We start from the raw sequence: 25,250 nt of genomic DNA, 5'->3' as shown, positions 1-25,250 counted from the left end.
TGCTATCATGAAAGGCTGGATAAACGTGTTGTTTTCTTTGCAGTGGTGGAGGCTGAGGGGAGAACTAATATAGGCTTATAAGATTATGAGAAGCATAGATAGAGTGGAGAGTATCCTTTTCCCAGGGATGAAATGTCTCATTCCATCTGGGAGCTGTGAGGGGTAAGAGGCACATGAATATGGAGGGATATGGTTGTGTAGGTAGGTAGGAGTTAGTTTTTGGGGATTCTTTGATTTACTTTTTACTGGTTCAGCACAATATTGTGGGCCAAAGGGCCTGTTCCTGTGCTACACTATTCTATGCTCTAGATGCTGCCTGACCTGCCAATTATTTTCAGTATTTCTATTTTTAATTTCAGAGTTCCAGCGTCTGCGTTTTTATTACCCCAATATAAGCCAGGGGTTGGAGAAACAATGTCGAAGATGCCCCGTGATACCATATAGACAGGTACGTTCAAATTAAGCCACTGGTCTGTCGTCAGAAGGGAATTTATACTGCCCCAAGATAACAATACACCACGAAGAACGTCCTTTAAATAGTTTCACTAGCAATCGTAACCTGCAACAATAAAAAGCACCAATGTACCCTCGTATATTAACAATACCGTACGAACGGAGGAGAAAATAAGCAGCGAAGAAAAATAAAACGCAGTTAGAATGTTGCAGAAATGACTTCTAAGAAGTTCTTTCTATACAATAACTGTAACTACTACTGATATATTCTGCTTTTATTGATAGAATTCCCCTAGTATTATAGAAGGGGAAATGAGCGGCCAGGCGTGATCCTGGAGACATGCATATGCACGCAAAGCATGATTAAAAACTAACCCATAGTGTAACTGCCGTTACTGTCACCCTCCCACAGTCAGTCACTACACCGGGAGATCGTTCGCTGCTTCCGGGACAGCTGACGTCACGTTGGGCGCGAAGGGTCGGCAGGGGTGGGGGAGATGGCGGTTTGTTAAAGGCCTGCGACGCGCGGTGGAGGCAACAACTTGCTCAGGAATACATCAACCTAGGGCAGCTTTCCCTTCAGATCGTTTATTTTTCCCCTCCCGTAGACCTACCAATCGACTCCCACACCCTCCTCCACACCGGTCTCCGTTACTGACGTCCTCACATTCGGCGACAGATGTGTTAACAACTGACAGCCACTCACACAGCCACTGCGGGCGAAACACGCATGCGCGGATGCTCCTCGTCGGGTACGTGCGAGCCCCCTGAACACCGGCACGCATGCGCACTTTCTACTAGCCGGGTAAGCGAGACCGTCTTCCTACCGGAACGGACGCGCGCTTTCTACCTGTTGGGTTCGCTCAATTGCCTTGACGCCGGCACGCATCTTAACAAATCCTGATCTTGAAGCTTTTTAAAATGTCTTGATTAAAATGAACAATCTACCAAAGAGCGTTAAAAGTGATAGCAATCTCTCACTTTCACACGTGCATTGCACACAATCTCGACGGAGGGAGGCGCCCACCTGCGATGGTGTCAGTGCGCATGCGTTTGATCGCGGAACAAGGGGCCGGGTTTTAAAATTGCGCAGATGTAAAGCAAGGACGGAGAGAGCTTGTGAGTTTTGAAATGATGGAACTAGTTCTAGATTCCCCTGATCTTTAGCTTCTGCTTCTGCTTGGTACTGCGTAAGCACTGCCGGACGGCTGTTATAACGCGCAGTCGGTATGAACGGCGTGGGAGTTAAATTGTAAAGTAAGCTTTTTTGACTAGATCCCCTAAACCGATTTGATTGAGTCTTTGTTTAAAAAATATTAATGTCAGAAATACTGCGCAGATCTGGCGGCAGAAGATTCCACACTCTTGTTGATCTTGGGTAGAGGGAGTACTGGTAGCAAATCTTACTGAATGAAGGAGTTTCCAATATGTGAGGTCCAGTTTGCTGTCGAGTTGAACTGACCCTCCCTGTGACGAATTTGGATGTTTGATGGAGTGTTGTGAACTTCTTTGAAAATGAAAATTAACCGTAGTTTAATACGTCGGTTTTCAAGTGGTACCCATTGAAGGTTAGAGAGCATGTTGGTGACACTGGATTTCCTGCTGTATAACACAAAGCGAGCAGCACGGTGGTGGAGTTTTTCTCGATGGACTTCTTATTGTTAGCTTGATGGGGATCCCATATGGCCACGCGGTACTCAAGCTTTGGACGGACGAGTGTCTTATATGCCATGTCCTTGACGGATTTACTACATGAGTGGAGGTTTCTTCTCAGGATACCCAGCATTTTATTTGCTTTGGCTGTAATCTGGTTGATGTGGAATGCCCAGTTAAGATCCTTACTAATTTCAACACCAAGATATGGGTGGTGGGTGACTGTTTCAAGAATCTGTCCATTCATATCATATGTCGTGTTGATTGGTTTAACTCTGTGACTGAACATGCATAGCGTATCATTTAGATGAGTTGAAGGACATTTGCCATTGAGACTCCCATTGACATAATGAATCAATATCGTTCTGCAGCAGCTGAGCATCTTTGTCATTTTTTTATCTCACGGTAGATTATGCAGTCATTTGCAAAAAGTCTGACTTTGGACTTGACTATTTTTGGCAAGTCGTTGATGTAAATGAGAACAAGTAAGGGTCCCAACATGGTTCCCTGGGACACTCTGGATGTTACTGGAGATTCAGGGGACTGATGAAGTAGAATAATTGTCAGGCTGCCTCAGAATCAGATTCTTCAACAAGATCTCCTGTCATTCTTCTAATCTATTGTGCTTAGGCTAACCTCTTGAACAGTTCCTCAAGAGACCACTCTCCGTTAAGAATCAACCTAGTGATCTGCAGTGCAAATAAGCCTCACTAATTAAGGAGAATTAAACTACATACAACACTGCAATTTGGTCTCATCGAAACCTGTATGGTGGCAACAAGATATACTTTAAATCCCATTCTTATTGCAAAGTTCAAAGTAAATTTATTATCCACCATATACCTGACTTTCATATTTATTTCCTGGAATTCACAGTAGAACAAAGAAGAACAACATAATGAAAAATATTTACAATGACTGACAAACAATGAGTGTGCAAAAGAAAACTGCAAATACCAAAAAAAACTTAAAAACAAAAGTTGTGGAGTTCTTGAAGGTGAGACAATAGGTTACAGAATCAGTTCAGCGTTAAGGTGAGTGAAGTTATTCACAGTGGTTTGGTAGCCTGATAGTTGAGGGGTAATAACTGTTCCAGAACCCGGTGGTATGAGGTCTGAGGCTCCTGTACCTCCTTGCTGATGGCAGTAGCTAGAAGAGAGCATGGGCTGTATGGTGGGGGTCCTTGATGGATGGTGCTCTCTTGTGACAGTGCAATAGTAGTTATTGAATTGACTTTATTTCTTACATCCTTCACATACATGAGGAATAAAAATCTTTATGTCATGTCTCCATCTAAATGTGCAATCATAGTAATTTATAATGAATAGAACAGTCAACGTAACATAGAAATACACTCAAATCAGCATGAGTTAATCAGTCTTATGGCCTGGTGGAAGAAACTGTCCCGGATCCTGTTGGTTCTGGCTTTTATGCTGCAGTACCATTTCCCGGATGGTAGCAGCTGGAACATTTTGTGGTTGGGGTGGCTCGGTTCTCCAATGATTCTTCGGGCCCTTTTTACACACCTGTCCTTGTAAATGTCCTGAATAGTGGGAAGTTCACAACTACAGATGTTCTGGGCTGTCTGCACCACTCTGCAGAGTCCTGTGATTGAGGGAAGTACAGTTCCCATGCCAGGCAGTGATGCAGCCAGACAAGATGCTCTCAATTGTGCCCCTGTAGAAAGTTCTTAGAATTTGGAGGCTGATACCAAACTTCTTCAACTGTCTGAGGTGAAAGAGGCGCTGTTGTGCCTTTTTCTCCACACAGCTGGTGTGTATAGACAACATGAGGTCCTCAGTGATGTGGATGCCGAGGAATTTACAACGGTTCACCCTCTTGATGTCAGTAGGGGTTAGCCCATCTCCATTCCCCCTTTAGTCCACAATCAGCTCCTTTATTTTTGTGACATTGAGGGAAAGGTTGTTTTCTTGACAACACTGTGTCAGAGTGATAACTTCTTACCTGTAGGCTGCCTGGTTATTGTTTGAGATTAGGCCAATCAATGTAGTGACGGCAAATTAGCAGATTAGAGCTGTGGGTGGCGACACAGTCATGGGTATACAGGGAGTAAAGGAGGGGGCTTAGTATACAGCTCTGTGAGACTGCAATATAGAGAGTCAAGAGGGGCAGAGGTGAAGGAGCCCACTCCTACCACCTGCCAGTGGTCCAGGATCCAGCTGCACAAGGCAGGGTCAAGGCCGAAGTCTATGAGCTTCTTGTTGCGCCTGGATAGAATTACGGTGTCGAATGCTGAACTGTAGTCTAAGAACAGCACTCTCACGTAAGCATCCTTCTTCTCCAGATGTATAAGGACAGTGTATAGAGCAGTGGCTGTTACATCGTCTGTTAATCGGTCATATCGGTAGGTGAATTGTAAGGGGTCCAGTTTGGGTGGTAGCATGCTGCAGATGTAATCCTTGACCAGCCTCTCAAAGCATTTGCTTATTATTGAGGTGAGTGCGACAGGACGCCAGTCGTTCAGGCATGTAACCTTGGTCTTTTTCGGTACAGGGACAATTAGACAATAGGTGCAGGAATAGGCCATTCGGCCCTTCGAGCCAGCATAGCCATTCACTGTGATCATGGCTGATCATCCACAATCAGTATCCAGTTCCTGCCTTATCCCCATAACCTTTGATTCCGCTATCTTTAAGAGCTCTATCCATCTCTTTCTTGAAAGCATCCAGAGACTTGGCCCCCACAGCCTTCTGGGGCAGAGCATTCCATACATCCACCACTCTCTGGGTGAAAAAGTTTTTCCTCAACTCTGTTCTAAATGGCCTACCCCTTATTCTTAAACTGTGGCTCTGGTTCTGGACTCACCCATCAGCAGGAACATGCTTCCTGCCTCCAGCATGTCCAATCCCTTAATAATCTTATATGTTTCAATAAGATCCCCTCTCAGCCATCTAAATTCCAGAGTATACAAGCCCAGTTGCTCCAATCTTTCAACATATGACAATCCCGCATCCCGGGAATTAACCTTGTGAACCTACGCTGCACTCCCTCAATAGCAAGAATGTCCTTCCTCAAATTTGGAGACCGAAACTGCACACTACTCCAGGTGTGATCTCACCAGGGCCCTGTACAGCTGCAGAAGGACCTCTTTTCTCTTATACTCAATTCCCCCTGTTATGTAGGCCAGCATGCCATTAGCTTTCTTCACAGCCTGCTGTACTTGCATGCTTGCTTTCAGTGACTGATGTTCAAGAACACCTAGATTTCGTTGTACTTCCCCTTTTCCTAACTTGACTCCACTTAGATAATAATCTGCCTTCCTGTTCTTACCACCAAAGTGGATAACCTCACATTTATCCACATTAAACTGCATCTGCCCACTCACCCAGCCTGTCCAAGTCACCCTGCATTCTCATAACATCCTCCTCACATTTCGCACTGCCACCCAGCTTTGTGTCATCGGCAAATTTGCTAATGCTAATTTTAATTCCCTCATCTAATAGTGGATAACTTGAAGCAGGAGGGCCTTTCTAATTACTTGTTTTACCCTCGAAACATTGAATGTTTATTCCCCTCCATAGATGATGCCTGACTTACTGTGCTGCTCTAGATTTCCAGCATAAGCAGAATCATTTGTGTTTACCTTTGCGCTAACTTGTTCCACAAGATCACTCTACTACAGTATTCTGTGGTCACTCGCCATTTAATCAATATTGCGCCTTCTTAATTCATCCTGCCATCACCACACATTAACCTCCTCCTAATTAATACCCTGCCACCACTGAGGTCTGATCACTAGGACAATGAGCTGTTTATCTTTTACTGGTGCTGTGCATTTCACATGCATTTTTAATTATATTTTATTAACTTAATTGCAGTAATGTGTTGTTTTATGTGCTGTGATATATGTGTTGTGGGTGCATCGTGGTCAGGAAGAACATTGGTTGTATATTTGTACAGTCAGATGACAATAAACTTGAACTTGCACCAGAATTTTTGCTCATTTGCTTAACCTTTGGAAATTGACATCTTCACAATCTGTTTCCCCACTGATTCATATTAGTGACAAAATTGGTTACCATTCATTCTATCATTTAATCCAAATCATAGAATAAAGTTCAACGTACATTTATTATAAAAGTATTTATACAGCCTTGAGATTTGTCTACTTACAGGCAGTCACAAAGCAAAGAAACCCAAAAGAACTCATTTAAAAAAAATATCAAATGCCCAACATGCAGAGAGAGGGAAAAAAAATCAAATCATGGGAACAATAAAAGTAAGCAAATAGCTTTCAGAAGTGAAGTTTTACAAAAGTGAATCAACAGACACAAAGCCAGGCATCACAGCAGCTGGAGTAGGCCACAGCCTGAATTCAGTGACGAGCTGAGTAAACATCGCAGAGCAGATAGCAGAACCGGTCTGTCCCTCAGGTGGGCCTATTCAACCTGGCCCAGTGCTTAAGTTGTCCAAACGTTGGGTCGTTCCTTGCTCATGGACCCCGACCCTACCCTTTCAATATGCTGTCGGGCCAGTGCCCCACTGCCTCAATTCAGCCCACACCCAGCCTTTCCAATTCAGCTGCGTGCATGAATCAATCATACCTCAGGTCTTCCCTCACTCTCGGGTCTGGGCTCTACCTCGACTCTTGTCTTGCCTCGGTACTGCCGCATTGAATTGCCTCACATAATTAAAGCAACAATTGCTTTAATTGCAAGGTATATGTCGATCCTACTTCACCAAAGCAATGATAATTACCAAAACAACCAAAACAATGACCAAATAACCAAAACAATGATAATTAATCATAGGAATTAATCAATAACCATTCTGAATGAAAACCCCAATGGTGGGAAACTTTGAAAACCATATTTGCCGCCTTTGTGATAGTTCTTGCATGCGTATACTATATCGTCCTCTGATATGATAACACCAAGGAAATTAAAGTTACTCGCCCTCTTCACCTCAAATCTCCTAATGAGGACTGACTCATGACCTCCAGTTTCTTCCTCCTTTTGTCAATAATCATCTCTTTGGCTTGTTTGATTTTGAATGAGAGGTGGTTGTTGTAGCACAATTCAACCAGATTTTCCATCTCCCTCTTGTATTCTGGTGCATCACTACCTTTGATTCAGCCAACAACAGTTAAAATAGCGTTGGAGCTGTGCTTAACCGCATTGTGGTAAATATAAAGCAAGTAGAACAGAGGGCTAAGCCAGACATCCCACCTCTCCTGGAAGTTCCGGGAGTCTCCCGCAGATTAATAGTGGCTCCATGATGCCCGCAAATTATATACAATATCACGGAAATCAATTTTTTTGAGAGTGAGCGAGCGAAAGAGAGAAAGCGCGAGAGCGACCACGAGAGAGAGTGAGACCAAGTGAACGAGAGCGTGTGAGCGAGCGAGAAAGCAAGCGAGAGAGCGAGAGCGACCACAAGAGAGAAAGCGCGCGTGCCCACCATGGCAGAGTGTTCCAAAAAAAGAAAATATAAAACGTACGTCACCCCAGACTACACTAAAGTGTACCCCTGCTTAATAGGGGTCAAAAATAATGACAGTGTTGCTCGCTGTGCTGTTTGCAACAGTGACTTTTCTATTGCCCATGGTGGGTTAAGACTGTAAAAGACATGTTGAGGTGAGTTTAACAGGTGTCATTTGTTCATTAGCATAGCTAACGTTATTTAAACTAGCTGGCTTGCTGCTAAGGAGCTAATCTATTGCAGACATCCCACCTCTCCCGTAAGTTCTGGGAGTCTCCCGCAAATTTATGGTGCTACCTCCCTGAAATGAGTTTTTGCAGGGTGGGACGTCTGCTAAGCACCAGCCTTGTGCACCTGTGTTGATGGAGATTATGGAGGAGATTTTATAAATCCAAACTGACTGGACTGCAAATGAAGAAATCAGTTACACAAGGAGGTATCAAGGCCGAGGTCTTGGAGCTCAGTGATTAGTTTTGAAGGGATGACAATTTTGAATGCTGAGCTGTAGTCAATGGAGAGTATTCTGATGTATGCACCTTCACTGTCCAGATGTTCCAGGGTTGAATAAAGAGCCAATGAAATGGCATCTGCTGTAGACCTGTTGTGACTAGGCAAATTGAAGTGGATCTAAGTCACTCCTCAAGCAGGAGTTGATAAGTTCATTGACCAACCTCTCAAAGCATTACATCACAGTGGATGTAAGTGCTATTGGATGTCAGTTACTAAGGCAGGTTATCACATTCTTCTTGGACACCAGTGTGATTGAAGCCTGATGGAAACAGCTGGGTTTTTAAATTTTTATTTATTTTATTTAAAGATACAGTACAGGAAAGGCCCTTCCAGCCCAACAACCTGTGCTACTGCACCATTCTGCACCCCACCTATTTTATCACTTGACTAATCACAGGACAACTTACAATGACCAATTAACTGACTAGGTTGTAGAGCTTAGTAATTAGTATATTAGACTGTTGAAGGAAATTGGGGAACCTGAGGAAATCCTCTTACAGACAGCACCAGAGTTATACTCTGAACTGTGATACCGTAAGCTGTAATGAAATTATAGGCCAGTTAGTCTGACATCAGTGGTTGGGAAGATGTTGGAATCGATTATTAAGGATGAGGTCTCAGGGTACTTGGAGGCACATGATAAAGTAAGCTGTAGTCAGCATGGTTTCTTCAAGGGAAAATCTTGCCTGACAAATATGTAGGAATTCTTTGAAGAAACAACAAGCAGGATAGTCAAAGGAAAATCGGTTGATGTTGTGTACTTGGATTTTCAGAAGGCATTTTGCAAGGTGCCACACAAGCAATGAGACCATGGTTCTACAGGAAAGACGCTAGCATAGATAACGCAGTGGCTGCTAGGCAGGCAGCAAAGAGTGAGAATAAAGGGACTCTTTTCAGGTTGGCTGCCGATGACTAGAGGTGTTCCACAAGGGTCCGTGTTGGGACCAATTCTTTTCATGCTATATGTCAATGATTTGGATGATGGAATTGATGGCTTTGTTGCAAAGTTTGCAGTCAATATGAAGATAGGTGGAGGTGCAGGTACTTTTGAGGAAGTAGAAAGGCTACAGATGGACAGACATTAGGAGAATGGGCAAAGAAATGACAGATGGAATACAGTGTCAGGAAGTGTATGGTCATGCACATTGGTAGAAGAAATGAAAGGGTTGACTATTTTCTAAATGGAGAGAAAATACAAAAAAAATGGAGGAGCAAAGAGACTTGGGGATCCTTGTGCAGGATTCCTTAAAGGGTAGTTTGCAAGTTGAGTCTGTGGTGAAGAAGGCAAATGCAATGTTAGCATTTATTTCAAGAAGACTAGAATATAAAAGCAAGGATGTAATGTTGAGAATTTATAAAGCACTTGTGAGGCCTCACCTTGAGCATTGCGAGCAGTTTTGGATTTATGACGTATGCCAGTGATATTGAACCTGATTCTGATTCTGCCTTCAGTGACTTACCCCTGCTGCCTTGCCCTTTTGCCTTTGCCTGTATGCAGGAAGGAGGACGTCATCCGGAAGATCAGATTTCCCAAAATGCAGTCTAGCATTGGAACAGCAGGCATTCTTGATGGTAGGGTGGCAGTGGTCAGATGTGTTGGGTCCCTTGATGCTGCAGGTGATGTGCTAATGGTAATTGGGCAGGGATTTCTTCAAGCTAGCCCGAATGAAATCACTGACAAGAATGTGAAAGGCATCAGGGTAGGCTGTTTCCTGTTTATTAATCATAGCGCACAATACATCAAAAGCTTGCTCGATATCTGCCTTTGTCAGGTATGTAAACTGCGGTCAGGATCGCAGCAGAGAACTATGCTTCAGCAGCAACAGATTCAAGACGAGCACTTGAGTTGTCTACATTTAGAAGGATACAGCCGAAGTGCTGGAAAATGGGATTAAGTATGATGGGTGCCCACTGGTCAGCATGGTCTTGCTGTCTGCCTCTACCACTTTAGATGGTCAAGTAAAGTTTATGGTCATTTAACTATGGACTCTCCCATCTCTGCCGCTGAAGCTTGTAACTCCTCTAGATTTGTCATAGGTCTCTTGGTGTCCTCCCTCATTAGTTCCCTTCTTGCACAGTCTCTCAGTTTTTGAGGACAGCCTGCTTTAGGCAGATTTACAGCTGTGCCATATTCTTTCCAGTTCTTGATGATTGACTTAACTTCAAGGGATACTCAGTGACTTGGGAATTTTCTTATATCCATATTCTGACTTGTGCTTTTCAATAACCTTTTCACAGAGTTGTTTGGAGAGTTCATTTATCTTCATGGCGTAGTTTCTCGCCAGGATACTGACTCACCAGCAGTTGGATCCGTCCGATACAGGTGTATTTTTACTACAATCAATTGAAATGCCTTGACTGCACCAGTTAATCTCCATTTAACTAACTATGTGGCTTCTAAAACCAGTTGGCTGCAGCAGTGATGACTGTGTGTGTCAAATTAAAGGGGGTGAATACTTATGCAATCAAATATTTTGTTTTATATTTGTAATTAATTTAGATCACTCTGTAGAGATCTGTTTTCACCTTGACATGAAAGAGTCTTTTTCTGTTGATCAGTGTCAAAAAAGCCAAATTAAATCCACTGAGATTCAATGTTGTAAAACAATAAAACATGAAAACTTCCAAGGGGGATGAATACTTTTTATTGGCACAGTACATGTATATAACATATATAACCATATAATGTAGATTGAAACGAGACGACATTTCTTCAAATCGGTGTAAAACACAGTAATACACATATGACACATAACACACAAAACTTATGAAAGTAAGGATAAAATCTACAGACAAATCACATATAAATAACAAGCTAAAGCGCATTACTATTAGATATTGTAAGGTATGGAACAGAGCTCGCCATGCCAGCTGCTCTGGTTTTTCTCTGTGCAAGGTTCCCTTCCTACACCTTAACCCTGAACTGTAGCTGCTTCTCTCTTTCTTAGCACTCTAAACATCCCCAAATCACACCGGTGATAATTTGATTAACACAACCTCCCATTTTTACCGTACCATCTCCACTCTGTATGCCCCTGTGGAAATGTTTGATGTTGAAACATTACCAATACAAACGGTTTTAGGTGAGAAAAATAGTGTTTTTGAGTTTATCTGCAGTCAAAAACAGAGTAATAAATGTTTCCACTAGTACTCACGCCTATGTATGCTCTTTGAAGACAGAACTAAATGTACCAGAGTTATCTTGTTACTTTGGCATGTTACATTCCTAGCATTTTCACTTAGCATGGATACAGTGAAAACATTATACTTTACATATAAATATTTCAGGATTTCGTTTCAAAATTGCAGTCAATTTGAAAGGTTCACCTCTAAGATTGGGACCTATCAATAATTTTTAATACTTTGGATAAGAATTTAAATCAATTTTCTTTTCGGCATGAATTCAGTGACCCTGCTGCAGGCACGTGACTACACCAGTCCTTGTTAATTAAAGGCTAGCAATGTTTGCTTTTTGATTTTCTTTTAATCTTTTCACTGAATGAAAATAAAGTTATTTTTCAAAATAAGTTGGCAGACTTCAAATGTGGACAAGTTTTATCTTGATGAATTAACTCTTTTCAGGCTTCCAGCTGGATACAGGTATCAATTTTAACTGATGCTTCGATGACACACTCTTCAATCTTCATCAGGGATGATGGCAAAGCATTTCTAGTCCGGAGAAGATGGTTATCAAATTCAGGAGAACTCACACCACTCGCACCCCCTTTTACGACAGCAGCACAGCAGTTACATACTCTTGGAACCTACATCACACACAACCTCTCGCTTCTGCGTCCCAGAACACCTCCAACACAGTTTTGTCAAATGTGGTCAGGAAAATTTCCTTAATCAATACAGAGAAGACCCTAAAGAAAGTGTGTGATACTTGTTCTTCTATTAGGGAATGAGACAGGGCAGTTAATAGAAGTTTGGGGGAATGCTTTGCAGCTAGTGATCACAATGACAATAGTTTCAAAGTAATTATAATTATGCAGGAAGATAATTATATCTGGTCCACGGGTTGAAATTCGAAATTGGAGGAAGGCCAATTTTGATAGCATCAGAAATGATCTAAGAAGTATGGATTGGGACTGGCTGTTTTCTGGCAAAGGTGTTCTTGGCAAGTGGGAGGCCTTCAAAAGTGAAATTTTGAGAATACAGAGCTTGTATGTGCCTGTCAGAATAAAGTAAAGATAACAAATATAGGGATCCTTGGTTTTCAAGGGATATTAATGCCCTGGTTATGAAAAATGGTGGTGCATAACAAGTATAGGCAGGTCGGAACAAATGAAGTGCTTATGGAGTATAAGAAGATACAAGAGGACATATTAGAAAGAAACCAGGAGGGGTAAAAGAAGGCATGCGGTTGCCCAAGCAGACAAAGTGACGGAGAATCCTAAGGGATTCTACAGATAAGTTAAGAGCAAAAGGATTGCAAGGGACACAGTTGGACCTCTGGAAGATCAGAACGGTAATCCATACGTGGAACCAGAAGAGATAGGGGAGATCTTAAATATTTTTTTGGCACCTGTATTTACTCAGGAGACAGACATGGAGTCTATAGAAGTGAGGCAAAGTAGCATCAATTTCATGGACCCTATACAGATTACAGAGGAAGAGGTGTTTGCCGTCCTGAAGCAAATCAGGATGGATGAATCCCCAGGGCCTGACAAGGTGTTCCCTCGGAATTTGTGGGAGGCAAGTGCAGAAATTGACGAGGCCCTAGCAGAGATATTTAAATCATTAACAACAAGAGAGGTACGAGAGGATTGGAGGATAGCCAATGGTGTTTCTCTGTTTAAGAAAGGCTCAAACTGCACCCCCCCCCCCCAGAAATTATAGGCGGGTAAGCCTGACATCAGTAGTGGCAAAGTTATTGGAGGTATTCTCAGGGACTAGATATATAACCATTTGAATAGACATTGGCTGATATTAAGGGTAGTCAGCATGGCTTCATGAATGGTAGGTCATGTCTAATCAATCTTATGGAGTTTTTCAAGGAAGATACCAGGAAAGAAGATAAAGGCAAGGCAATGAATATTGTCTACATGGACTTTAGCATGGCATTTGATGAGTTCCCACAAGGGAGGTTGGTCAAGAAGGTTCAGTCGCTCAGCATTCAAGATGAAGTAGTAAATTAAAAAAGACATTGGGTTTGTGGAAAAAGCCAGGGCGTGATTGTAGTTGGTTGCCTCTCTGAATGGAGGCCTGTAACTAGTAGAGTGTCACAGGGATTGGTGCTGGCTCCATTGTTGTTTGTCATCCATATCAACGATCTGGATGATAGTGTGGTTAACTGGATCAGCAAATTTGCAGCTGACACCAAGACTGGGGGTGTAATGACCAGCAAGGAAGGGTATCATGGCTTGCAGAGGAATCTGGATCAGGTGGAAAAATGGGCTGAAAAATAGCAGATGTAGTTTTCTCTCTCTCTTTTTTCTCCCTCTGTCCCTCTCACTATAACTCCTTGCCCATTCTCTGGGCTTCCCTCCCCCTTTCTTTCTCCCTAGGCCTCCCGTCCCATGATCCTCTCCTTTCACCAGCCTCGTATCCCTTTTGCCAATCAACTTTCCAGCTCTTAGCTCCATCCCCCCCCACTTCTGTCTTCTCCTATCATTTTGGGTCTCCCCCTCCCCCTCCCACTTTCAAATCTCTTACTATCTCTTCTTTCAGTTAGTCCTGACGAAAGGTCTTGGCCCAAAACGTCAACTGTACTTCTTCCTATAGATGCTGCCTGGCCTGCTGCATTCACCAGCATTTCTTATGTCTTTTTGTCTTGTTTGTGTTACGGACACTGTTGGAGCCTGTGACGTACAGTTTGGAACTCGATCGAAGGATCCAGTGGTTTGCTGTGTTCAGAGAGCTGCCTCACAGAGATTAGAGACGGGCTCTGAAAAGCACCGAGAACACAAGCTGACTCTTAGGAAAGATCAGAGATGAGGAGTCGGGTCATGAACTACTCCATCTCGAAGCGGCGAGGAAGATTGAAGCATCAAGGTGAATGTGGAGAAGGCCACCAGGGTGACGACGGTCAGCAGCCAAGTTGGTGCATTTGGACCCGGATCAGCAATGTTTGGATCTGGGTCAACGGTCACTATTCACGAAAGGACTGAGTTCATGTGGCCCCTCTCATACCCAGAGGCAAAGATGTTTTCGATATTCTGAGATTTATGTGATATTTGAACTGTATTTCATATTGGTTTCCTTCAGTTTTTCGGTAATTTCTTTCTTTTGGCTGGTGGGTGATTCGTTAATTTTTTGTGTGTAAGAGCGATGATTATGGGTTTTGATGCTAATATCGCTATCCTTTTCTGTGAGTGAGGGAATTAGGGACTGTTATTGTCACTGTTTCTTTTCTGTGAGTGAGGGGATCAAGGATTGTTATTGTTGCTGTTCTATTCTGCAGGGGAGGGATGGGATTTGATGTTATTGTTGATTTTTTTTCTGTGGAGGAGTGAGTGGGGGATCTTGGAGTCTGTAAGTTTTGTTTCTTTTCTTTTTCATGCGGGGGGGGAAGAGGGAGTTGATGTATTTTCTTTTATCAACCCCCATGGTCTTTTTGTATTTGGTGGCTATCTGGAGGAGACGAATATCAGAGTTGTATTGTACCTGCAAACTTTGACAATAAAATGAACCTCTGAACCTTTGAAGCCTCAGGAAGATGGAAGTCATTTTGTTCTTGTTGCTGGCCTTCAGGGTATTCTCTGCTATAAAACCTTGCACTGTCTGTCTTTTCTTATCAGCAACCCTTTTGTTCTTTTGATTAACTCTCCACTGTCATCTCTTCAGTTTCTGTCCACACTTTGGTAATTGTGAAATAGTCTTAAATTTGCCTGTCTCCCTTTTTTTATTTCTCTCTTTCTCCTTCAAGGTACTTCTGATATTTCTCTGGGTCTTCTTCAACAGTGTTTTTGTACTTTTTTGATCGGTCTGCTGATGACTTTGTGACCATCTTGACAACTTCACCAGTCGTGTGATGGTAATGACATTCCGTACTTTTTAAAGAAATTGTTGGCTAAGTCTCGCACTTGCTAACTCGACTGAGTAGCTAGCTTGTAAATTTAATTTAAATGTACAGAAATAAAGTGAAGTTATTTATTTCTCAGTTAAAACACTCAAATAGTAACTCGTTTGGTAATGACATGTAATAAACATACTCTCAGATCGGGAGGTATAAATCTTTAAAGTCCTCACATTTCTCAACATCAAAATGTCAGTATTATGCCATTACAGCCACCTGCTCCCCTGTCACTTATCCTTTTTATGGCAACCACATAACCAGTTGTTTGAAAAAACTTGATTGGTCTCTAAATGTGTTCCGTGTTGATAATAACAGAAGTGTTGGGGGTAGCGGTGCTTTGTCATAAAAATGTACAAATTGTATAAAAAATAATCCATGTGAATTTGAAGTGTGTTTTAAAAGTTCTTGTGAGAAAATTTAAACTAAAGTTTTCATGAATTTAATACTTATTATTAGTTTATTTTGAAGACAAATTCACAGAGACTGGATAGGGGACAAGGCCAAAATAGTGAAATTTTGACACATTCAAATTTTTAATTCACTTAAATATTAAGAAAATATTATTTATGAAGCATATTGAAAACAGTTCAGTTATTATTACCTAACTTTTAAAACTACAGAGAGTCATTTGGATTTATAAAAGGAAGTCATGTTTTATTAATCTATTTGAGTTCAGGTTTCCCCCGCCATCCGAAGGTAGAACTTTCCTATGAAACGGTTCGTAAGCCGAAATGTCGTAAAGCGAAGAAGCAATTACCATTTATTTATATGGGAAAACTTTGTGAGCATTCACAGACCCAAAAATAACCTACCAAATCATGCCAAATAACACGTAAAACCTAAAATATCAGTAACATATAGTAAAAGCAGGAATGATATGATAAATACACAGCCTATATAAAGTAGAAATACTTTTCCACAATCATTGCTGGCACAGATTCCGTAGCGAAAATCTCATGCAAGCGCCATCGGCAGAAAATCTCACGCAAGCACTGTTGGCAAAAACACGGCGCAAGTGCTCTCCAGTAATCTTTAAACTATGAAGCTGCCAAATCATACCAAATAACACGTAAAAATACACAGCCGATATAAAGTAGAAATAATGTATGTACAGTGTAGTATCACTTACCGGAATTGGTTCAGCGCCGAGCACACTGATGATGGTGTGTTAGACTGAGTCGTTGCAGGTTGGGGTGGTGCAATGGCCCCCACCCTCTGGGCCACTGACCGATACATTGCCGCGAAGCATGCAGGGGGTCCAGCGGTAGCCAGGACGCACCCAGCACATGTTTAAGAAAAAAGCCGAAATAAACGTGCTAATTAATTACGTGCTGCTCGACAAGTAATTGTCGGCCCAGATCAGCGCCGATTACCAATTGCATCGCCGCTGATCTGGGCTGACAATTACGTGTGGGGCGGCACCTAATTAATTAGCATGTTTATTTCGGCTGTTTTCTTAAAGATGTGCTGTGTGCCTTCAGGCTACAGTTGCTTGCTCCGCTAATCGGTACAGAATCTGTCCGGGGCCTGGGTGTTGGGGTGGTGGGACACGGGGGTGTCATCTCATCATCGATCAGGGCAGGCAGCTCATCCTCTCCGATGACTGCCCGCTCGATGTCAAAAGTCGAGGTTCGTCGTCTGCTGTGGCTGATGTGGAAGGCTTGCTTGCCTGCTGAGTCTTGTGCATTTTTCTATCATACAGTTCTTTGTAAGGACTCAAAGAATCTTGCAAATATCTCCTAAACCTAAAATTAAAGTCATACTTTATCATTACTCATTCGGTTTCGATTGTTATCCTTTCCTCTTCCAATTGCATCAGCTCTTCATCTATCAGTTCTTGGTCATGGAATGCCAAAAGCTCTTCAACATCATCTTCATCAGCTTCCACAAGCCAAATTCATTTTGTCCTTGCTCCGTTCACCACAATCGAAACGCTTAAGTATGTCTAGTTTTACGCTAAGTGTAACACCCTTACAAGCTCTTCCAGGCTTTTCCGACACCGTAGAACTCATCTTGCAAACGACTGCTGTGTTAAAGCAATGCTGGTGAGAATGCCATTCCGAATCCGGGGAGAGCGGCTGCTCGGGGCGCGCGCTGGTTTTTATCACGCGCTGAATTTTTTTCGTAACAGTGAAAACACCTTCTGAAAGCGAAAACAGGGTACTAATGTAGGTCTTTCGTAACAGTGAGGTTTCGTAAAGCGAACGTTCGAAAAGCAGGGGACACCTGTTCTTTGAAAATATGTCTAGTAAGATAGATGAAGGGGAACTAGTCTATTTGGATTTTCAGCAGGCTTTTGACAAGGTCCCACTCAGGATGCTGAGAGAACTGAAGACAAAGTAGATCTGTGGATTGATTAACCAATAGAAACCAAGAAATCAAAATAACTTGATTCTTTTTTTCAGGTTGGCAGGCTTTGAATAGTGGGGTACCAAAGAGATTAGTGTTTGGGTCCCAACTATTCAGATTCTCTGTCAGAAGGTTTTAAAGGTAAGTGACATGGTGAATAGTGACTAGATAGTACTATGGCAGGTTGAGGTCATGGATAAAGTAGTACGTATTAATTTTTAAATGATGAAAGATTGGGAAATGTTAATATTCAATTAAATCTGGGAGTCCTAGTACTGAGGTCACATACAGTTGACATACAAGTACAGCAGGCAATTAGTGAGGCACATGGCTTGCTGGCCTTCATTTTAAGAAGATTTGAGAGAAGATGTCTTACCACTATTCTATAAGGCCTTGTTGAGACCACATCTGGACTAATGTACACAATTTTGGATTTACTTGCTGTCGAGGGAGGGAAGTGAAGATTCACCAGATTAGTTCTGGGATGATACATTTTGTTATATGAGAAGGACATTGAATAGACCAGGCCACTATTCTCTAGTGCTTCGAAGAACGTCTCAGTCAGTCAGCGGGTGCCGTCCTGAATCCGGGGTTGGCGGCTATGCACCTCCATCTTCTTCGATCTTGCGCTCTTTTTCTGGCCTCAGCATAACTCAACCCAGTGCATTGCCTCACATTATCGTACCAAGTAGTTCACTGCCTTCCTCTTTCCCTCTATCATCCCTTCCAATTACAATTTCTGCAGTCCACCACTTCTTAACGAGTGCCCGGCATATTCCAGCTTCCTTTTCTGCACATTCTTCAGCAACTCCCTTTCTCTCCTCGCTCCCTTCAACACTTCCATATTACTGACCTTCAGCACCCACCTAATTTTCTGCATTCTCCTTAAACAGCACATTTCAAATGCCTCCAGTCGTTGTTGCGCTTCCTTGCGTAAGGTCCACAATTCGACTCCATACAACAGACTGCTCCAGACGTAGCATTTCAAAATTCTACAACGCAGCCCTAAGTCCAACCTCTTGCCACACAGTATGTCACTCAGGCTCCAGAACGTTGATCTTGCAATCTCAATTCTTCGTCTAATTTCTGAATCACATTTCCCATCCCCTGTGACCATCTGTCCCAAGTACACAAACTTCTTGACTTGCTCTATGCCTACGCCATTAATTTTGATACTGATTTTGGGGACTTCTTTCTTCCGTGATACTACCATCATCTTCGTCTTTGCAGCATTTATTTTCATTCCAAATTGTTCTCCTTCAGCATTTATCTTATCTACTATTCTGAGTAACTCGTCCTCAGTCTCAGCTAACAACACTGAATCATCTGCATGCCTCAAGTTGTTCACCGTCACTCCATCAATTTGGACACCAGCTTCATCGTTCAACACCCTGAAGATTACCTCTGAGTAAATGTTAAATAATAAAGGGGAGATAATGCAGCCCTGGCGAACCCCTTTTTGGATCTCAACTTCCAGTGAATTCCCACCACTAGTTCTTATTACTGACTTCTGATGCCAGTACAGACTCGTAATCAGTCGAACATCTTTCCCATCCAGCCCGAATGGGTTCAGGCAATTGACCAGCTGTTCATGATTGACTCAGTCAAAAGCTTTTTCGTAACCCAGGAAGCACATGTAAATGTCTTTTTTTTCCTAGACCTCGTTCCACAATCATCTGCAAATTGAAAATCCCTTCAAAGAACGTGAGAGTTAAACTAAAAAGTTAGTGGTTGACTTCGAAAGGGGAAGGATGGCAAGCATACTCCAGTCTACATTGTAGGATCACCAGTGGAGAGAGTCAGTATCTTTAAATTCCCGGGTGTTAACATGTCGGATGGCTTGTCCTGGACCCAGTACAAAGGTGCAATCACAAGGAAAGTGTGCCTGTGTCTTTACTTTCTTAGGTGGTTAAGGAGCTTAGGCTATAATAAACTTCTACAGATGTACTGCTGAAAGTGCTTGACTAGTTGCACCATGGTCAGGTACAGCAATTTAATTGCACAGGAATATAAGAAGCCGCAGAAAGTATTGGATTTAATACCAATAGATCACAGGCACATCTCTCCCCACCATTGGTAGTTATCTACAGGAGGTGCTGCCTCAAGAAGGTAACACCCATCATCAGTATTGCCCATGACCTTGGCCATCATTGCCAGCTTCTCACAGCTACCACTGGGCACCAAGTACAGGAGCCTGAAACCTCACAACATCAGGTTCCAGAGCAACTACCCTTCAACCATGCAGCTTTTGAAACAACCAATGCAACCCTAATCAGTAGATTTTAACAACTCTATGACTAATCAAAATATGACTACTTTGATTACTTTGCACTATATTAGACTTTATTTTTGATGTTCTAATTCTGTTCTTTCTTGTGAAGATTGTATTTACGTGTAATTTATGTTTTTCTTGTGAATTTGTATAATGCTGCCTGCCTGTGATGTTGCTGCACATATGTCTTTCATTCCATCTGTGCATACATGTACTTGTGCACATGACAATAAACCTGACTTTGATTTTTAAATTCCAAGAAGGAATGTAAATCTAAGGGATTGTGTCAAATTTAGAAGTAGGCCAGTTAGAATGTCATACGGTAAGGAGAAATTTCTTCTTTCCGGTGGTGCAAATCCTTTACGTTCTCATTTCCAGGGGTTTGAGAAGGCTCAGTCATTGTTTGCATTCAGAACAGATGTTAATAAATTTCTGGATATAACAAGATCAATGAATTTGGGGACAGGAAAGAAAAAATGTTTCTGAGATGAAGTTAAGCCATGATCTTGCCAAAGGTGATGCAGAACTAAGAGGCCAAATGGCCCATTGCATCCATTATTTCTTATGCCTCACCTACTGGGTATTTCTAGTATTCTCACTTGTTTATTTCCAGCAACTGCTGAGTTCCCTAACTTTATTTTTCCTCCTTTATCTGCTCTTTTCATTCATCTCATTTTATCTACACCTGCTCCAGTCAGTTCCGTATCAGGTAACAAACCCTCTCTTAGTCAGCACAAAAACTCTAGTTATCACTCTGTCTCTCTTGGTTTCCATCCTACCAACAACGTTGGTTTCACCCTCTGCTTTTTCTGCCACATGTTTGTTTTCTGATGTTTTCCTTCTTCTGATGGTCACCGACCTGAAATGTTAATAATTTCTCTCATCTCAGATGCTGCCCGACCAAGTCTTTTGTATTTTTGCAATCTGTTCTTCTTTGACATTATGCATTATAATAATGATTATAGCTTGACTATTTTGGTAGCAGTATACATTTCACCTCAGGCCAATGTCAATCAGGCTTTAGATGATCTGAGCAAAGGGATAAACATGCAGGAAACAACACACCCTAATGCCTTCACCATTGTTTTGGGAGATTTTAACCAGGCCAGTCTGAAAAAAATCACTAAGCAACTACCATCAACAGATCACTTGCAATACTTGAGGAAACAACACACTGGATCATTGCTACACCACCATCAAGAACGCCTTACTGTGCTATTCCACACCCTCAATTCAGGAAGTCTGATCATCTAGCTGTATGTCTACTTCCTGAATATAGACTGAGACTGAAGACTGCAGCACCAGCAGTGAGGACCAAGAAGGTATGGACAAGGGAAGCACAGGAGCGCCTACAGGACTGCTTTGAATTGGTGGACTGGATTGTATTCAGGCATTCATCTTCAAACCTGGATGAGTATGCTGCAGTTGTTACCGACTTCATTAAAACCTGTGTGGATGAGTGTGTGCCTACAAAGACTTACTGTACATTCCCAAACCAAACGTCGTGGATGAACCAGGAGGTATGTCATCTGCTGAAGGCTAGATCTGTGGCATTCAAGTATGGCAACACAGACCTGTACTGGAAAACCAGGTGTGATTTGTGGAGGGCTATTTCAAAGCGAAGGGACAATTTCAAATGAGGTTGGAGGTGACATCGGATGTATGACAACTCTGGCAGGGTTTGCAAGACATTAATTCCTACAAAGTGAAACCCAATAGCATGAATGGCAGGCGATGCTTCACTACCAGATGAACTCAATGCCTTCTACGCCCGCTTTGAAAGGGACAATCCAACTACAGATGTGAAGATCCCTGCTGCACCTGATGACCCTGTGATCTCTGTCTCAGAGGCTGATGTTAGGCTGTCTATAAAGAGAGTGAACCCTCACAAGGCGGAAAGTCCTAATGAAGTACCTGGTAAGGCTCTGAAAACCTGTGCCAACCAACTAGCGGGAGTACTCAAGGACGTTTTCAATCTCTCACTGCACCGGGCGGAAGTTCCCACTTGCTTCAAAAAGGCAACAATTATTGCCAGTGCCTAAGAAGAATAATGTGAGCTGCTTTAATGACTGTTGCCCGGTAGCACTCACATCTACAGTGATGAAATGCTTTGAGAGGTTGGTCATGACTAGACTGAACTCCTGCCTCAGCAAGAACCCATTGTAATTTACCCATTGTAAATTACCCATTGTAATTTACCCATCGTCACAATAGGTCAATGGCAGATGCAATCTCAATGGCTCTCCACACAGCTTTAGACCACCTGGACAACACAAACACCTCTGTCAGGATGCTGTTCATCAATTGTAGCTCAGCATTTAATACCATCATTCCCACAATCCTGATTGAGAAGTTGCAGAATCTGGGCCTCTGTACCTCCCTCCGCAATTGGATCCTTGACTTCCTAACCAGAAGACCACAATCTGTGTGGATTGGTGATAATATCTCCTCCTCGCTGATGATCAATACTGGTGAACCTCAGGGGTGTGTGCTTAGCCCACTGCTCTATTCTCTATATACCCATGACTGTGTGGCTAGGCATAGCTCAAATATCATCTATAAATTTGCTGACAATACAACCATTGTTGGTAGAGACTCAGGTGGTGATGAGAGGGCATACAGAAGTGAGATATGCCGACTACTGGAATGCTGCCACAGCAACAACCTGGCACTCAACGTCAGTAAGACGAAAAAGCTGATTGTGGAATTCAGGAAGGATAAGACGAAGGAACACATACCAATCCTCATCGAGGGATCAGAAGTGAAGAGATTGAGTAGTTTCAAGTTCCTGGATGTCAAGATCTCTGAGGATCTAACCTGGTCCCAACATATCAATGCAGTTATAAAGAAGGCAAGACAGCAGCTGCATTTCATTAGGAGTTTGAAGAGATTTGGTATGTCAACAAGTACACTCAAAAACTTCTATAGATGCACTGTGGAGAGCATTCTGACAGGCTGCGTCACTGTCTGGTATGGGGGGGGGCTACTGCACAAGACCGAAATAAAGCTGCAGAGGGTTGTAAATTTAGTTGGCTCCATCTTGGATACGAGCCTACAAAGTACCCAGGACATCTTCAAGGAGCAGTGTCTCAGAAAGGCAGCGTCCATTATTAAGGACCTCCAGCACTCAGGGCATGCCCTTTTCTAGCTGTTACCATCAGGTAGAAGGTACAGAAGCCTGAAAGCACACACTCAGTGATTCAGGAACAACTTCTCCCATTCTGCCATCTGATTCCTAAATGGACATTGAACCCTTGGATACTACCTCTGTCTGTCTGTCTAGGTACCATATCCGATGCGGACTTTGGTGACCGTGGTTTTCCATATAGATCTATCCTTCGTTTTTTGCATGACTTCCATTTCCTCGATGTGTAGCCACCTGGCAATGCTTTTGATGTACATAAGCCGAGGTCTTCCTCTAGGTTTACTCCCCTCAATCTTTCCAGAGAGTATGAGTTTTTCTAGTTCATCTTTCCGCACGATGTGTCCTAGGAATCTGAGTTGTTTTTCTCTTATTGTTGGTATGAGTGATCGAACTGCTTGGGCTCTTCTGAGAACTTCTTCATTCGATGTGTGGATACTACCTCACTTTTTTAATATAGAGAATTTCTGTTTTTTGCACAATTCTTAATCTATTTAATATATGTATACTGTAATTGATGTCTTTTTTTTCCTATATTATGTATTGCATTGTACTGTTGCTGCTAAGTTAACAAATTTCACGTCACATGCCAGTGATTCTGATTCTTGCTGAGTTATAATGCAATACAAACTGGTTGTGATTTGATAGCGATGTTCCCCTAATGAAGCGCTACCTGTCGCTAGAGAATATCATATCCCTATGGTTTAATTGGCACAGCTGGAACCTACAGCACGGGGAGGTTGAGTAGGGGAAAGGTCAAGCACCAGAGAGCAATAAATGCAGACGCAGTCGATGCAATCACCGGTGGCAGCTCCCCCTGACGGAGAAACCTGGTATTACAGCGTGAGGGGCGAGTCCTGACATGCGCAGTGGTAGCGGCACGGGTTGGAGGGGAGGATCTGGGCTGCTGTTTTTTTAAATGGAGGTGCTGGCAGTAGCAGAAGCTCGGGTAGAGGACGGAGCAACGGGAGGAGAAGGAGACGACTCGGGCGCCATGAGTGCGATGTGCAAAGCGTTGCCCTCCTCGGGCCCAAGATCCATTTGCGACGTTTCGCACCCGTTATCGGCCGAGGAACTGCTGTCGTCTGGACCCGACGCGACAACATCAACAGCAACGGCAACGGCAGATGGGGACAAGGTGGGGGTGGGGAAGTGGTAGCTGTGGTGGGAGGGGTGGGGAGGTGGTAGCTGTGGTGGGAGGGGTGGGGAAGTGGTAGCTGTGGTGGGAGGGGTGGGGCTGTGAGGTGAGTGTGGGCTGTTGTAAGGGGTACGGAAGAGGGTGGGTGGTGGCTGTGAGCGGAGGATGGGGAGGGGCTGTGAGTGGGAGAGAAGGGTGCTCTGTACAAGGGAGGGTGGGGAGAGTGGTTGTGGATGACCAGGGGTGAATGAAAGGATTGTGGCTAGGAGCTAGGTGTGTTGGGTGACATGGGTGAGGGCATGTGTTAGTGATGAGTTTATGGGGTTTGTGTGAGGGAGATGGGGTGAGTGATGAAGTGGGGCATTGGAGGTCTGGTGTGAGGTAACCTGATAAATAGGTGTAATGGTGGTAAATGGTTATTTGATGCTACAGGTAGTGGTGGAGGTGGGAAATGTGACTCTTGGGATGTTTGCTCCCTGAGAGCTTTGGTGTTCAATTTCTTCTTTGCTGTCATCTCAAAATTTCATTGTCTTTCCTGAAGTCGGACTCTGCCTGTAAAGTTTACACCAGTTTATCTCTAAGTATTTTTAAAATTTATAAGTTCATTTCCATCATGGGTTGCTTTGCAGGCAGTGAATTTTGGTAGTAGGGGTATTTTTACAGAGAAATTGATGGGCACTTATAGAAAAGTTTGGGATTTCTTTTGTATCTACTTGAATATCTCAGAGCGTTAAAGCAGATGAAGTAATCTTGAAATATTGTTGCTGCATCTAATGTCTGAAACATTAGCTGATTTGAATATTAAATGGACCCATAAACAGCAAGATGAGGGTCACGAGAGATTGCAGATGCTGGAAATCTGGAGCAGCATACACAATCCAGGTGAGAAGGGGCTAATGATTAGTGAATCCAGGTGAGAGGTGGCTCTGCCAGCTTGTGTACCTCCCCTTCTCTTCTCTTTCCATCCACCCCCCCCCCCGCCCCATGCTTATTCTAGCTTCGGCCTCACTTTTTTTTTTAGTCCTGTTGAAAGTTCTGGGCCTGAAACATTGACTGCTCATTTCCTACATGGATGCAGTCTGACCAGCTGAGTTCCTCCAGTACTTTGTCTTGCAATTATTACCAGGTAATCTGCATTTTGTCCTGCTGAATGAGGATTAAATATTGTTCAGGACATCAGAATAAGCACATTGAAATGCAGTAGGATTTTTATCCACCTAGAAGGGAAGTTTGGCAAAGATACCTCCTCTGACAGCATCTTGATTGGAAT

The 25,250-nt window shown here is 42.9% G+C and overlaps 2 protein-coding genes across 11 annotated transcripts in view; one reads left to right on the top strand and one right to left on the bottom strand.

Annotated features, from left to right (window-relative positions):
• Window positions 1–1,417, bottom strand: part of inip (ints3 and nabp interacting protein) — a 49,250-nt gene extending 47,833 nt beyond the window's left edge. For 3 of the 5 annotated variants that reach the window (XM_063048955.1, XM_063048953.1, XM_063048956.1), the window contains exon 1: window positions 1,068–1,173. The gene's annotated coding sequence lies outside the window, so the exon portion shown is untranslated. Of the gene's footprint in view, window positions 1–1,067; window positions 1,213–1,303 lie in introns of those variants that run through there. The other 2 variants (XM_063048952.1, XM_063048951.1) reach the window with 2 other exon arrangements.
• Window positions 1–25,250, top strand: part of LOC134346998 (sorting nexin-30) — a 345,667-nt gene that overhangs the window by 211,957 nt on the left and 108,460 nt on the right. For 5 of the 6 annotated variants that reach the window (XM_063048944.1, XM_063048941.1, XM_063048942.1 and 2 more), the window contains exon 3: window positions 360–448. In XM_063048944.1, the coding sequence (XP_062905014.1) occupies window positions 360–448 (89 nt within the window). Of the gene's footprint in view, window positions 1–359; window positions 449–23,725; window positions 23,981–25,250 lie in introns of those variants that run through there. The other variant, XM_063048948.1, reaches the window with a different exon arrangement.

The sequence above is a fragment of the Mobula hypostoma genome, chromosome 5 (assembly GCF_963921235.1).
Source record: "Mobula hypostoma chromosome 5, sMobHyp1.1, whole genome shotgun sequence".
Lineage (NCBI taxonomy): Eukaryota > Metazoa > Chordata > Chondrichthyes > Myliobatiformes > Myliobatidae > Mobula > Mobula hypostoma.
The sequence above is the reverse complement of the archived record's forward strand: the minus strand, read 5'-3'. Positions and strand labels throughout refer to the sequence as shown.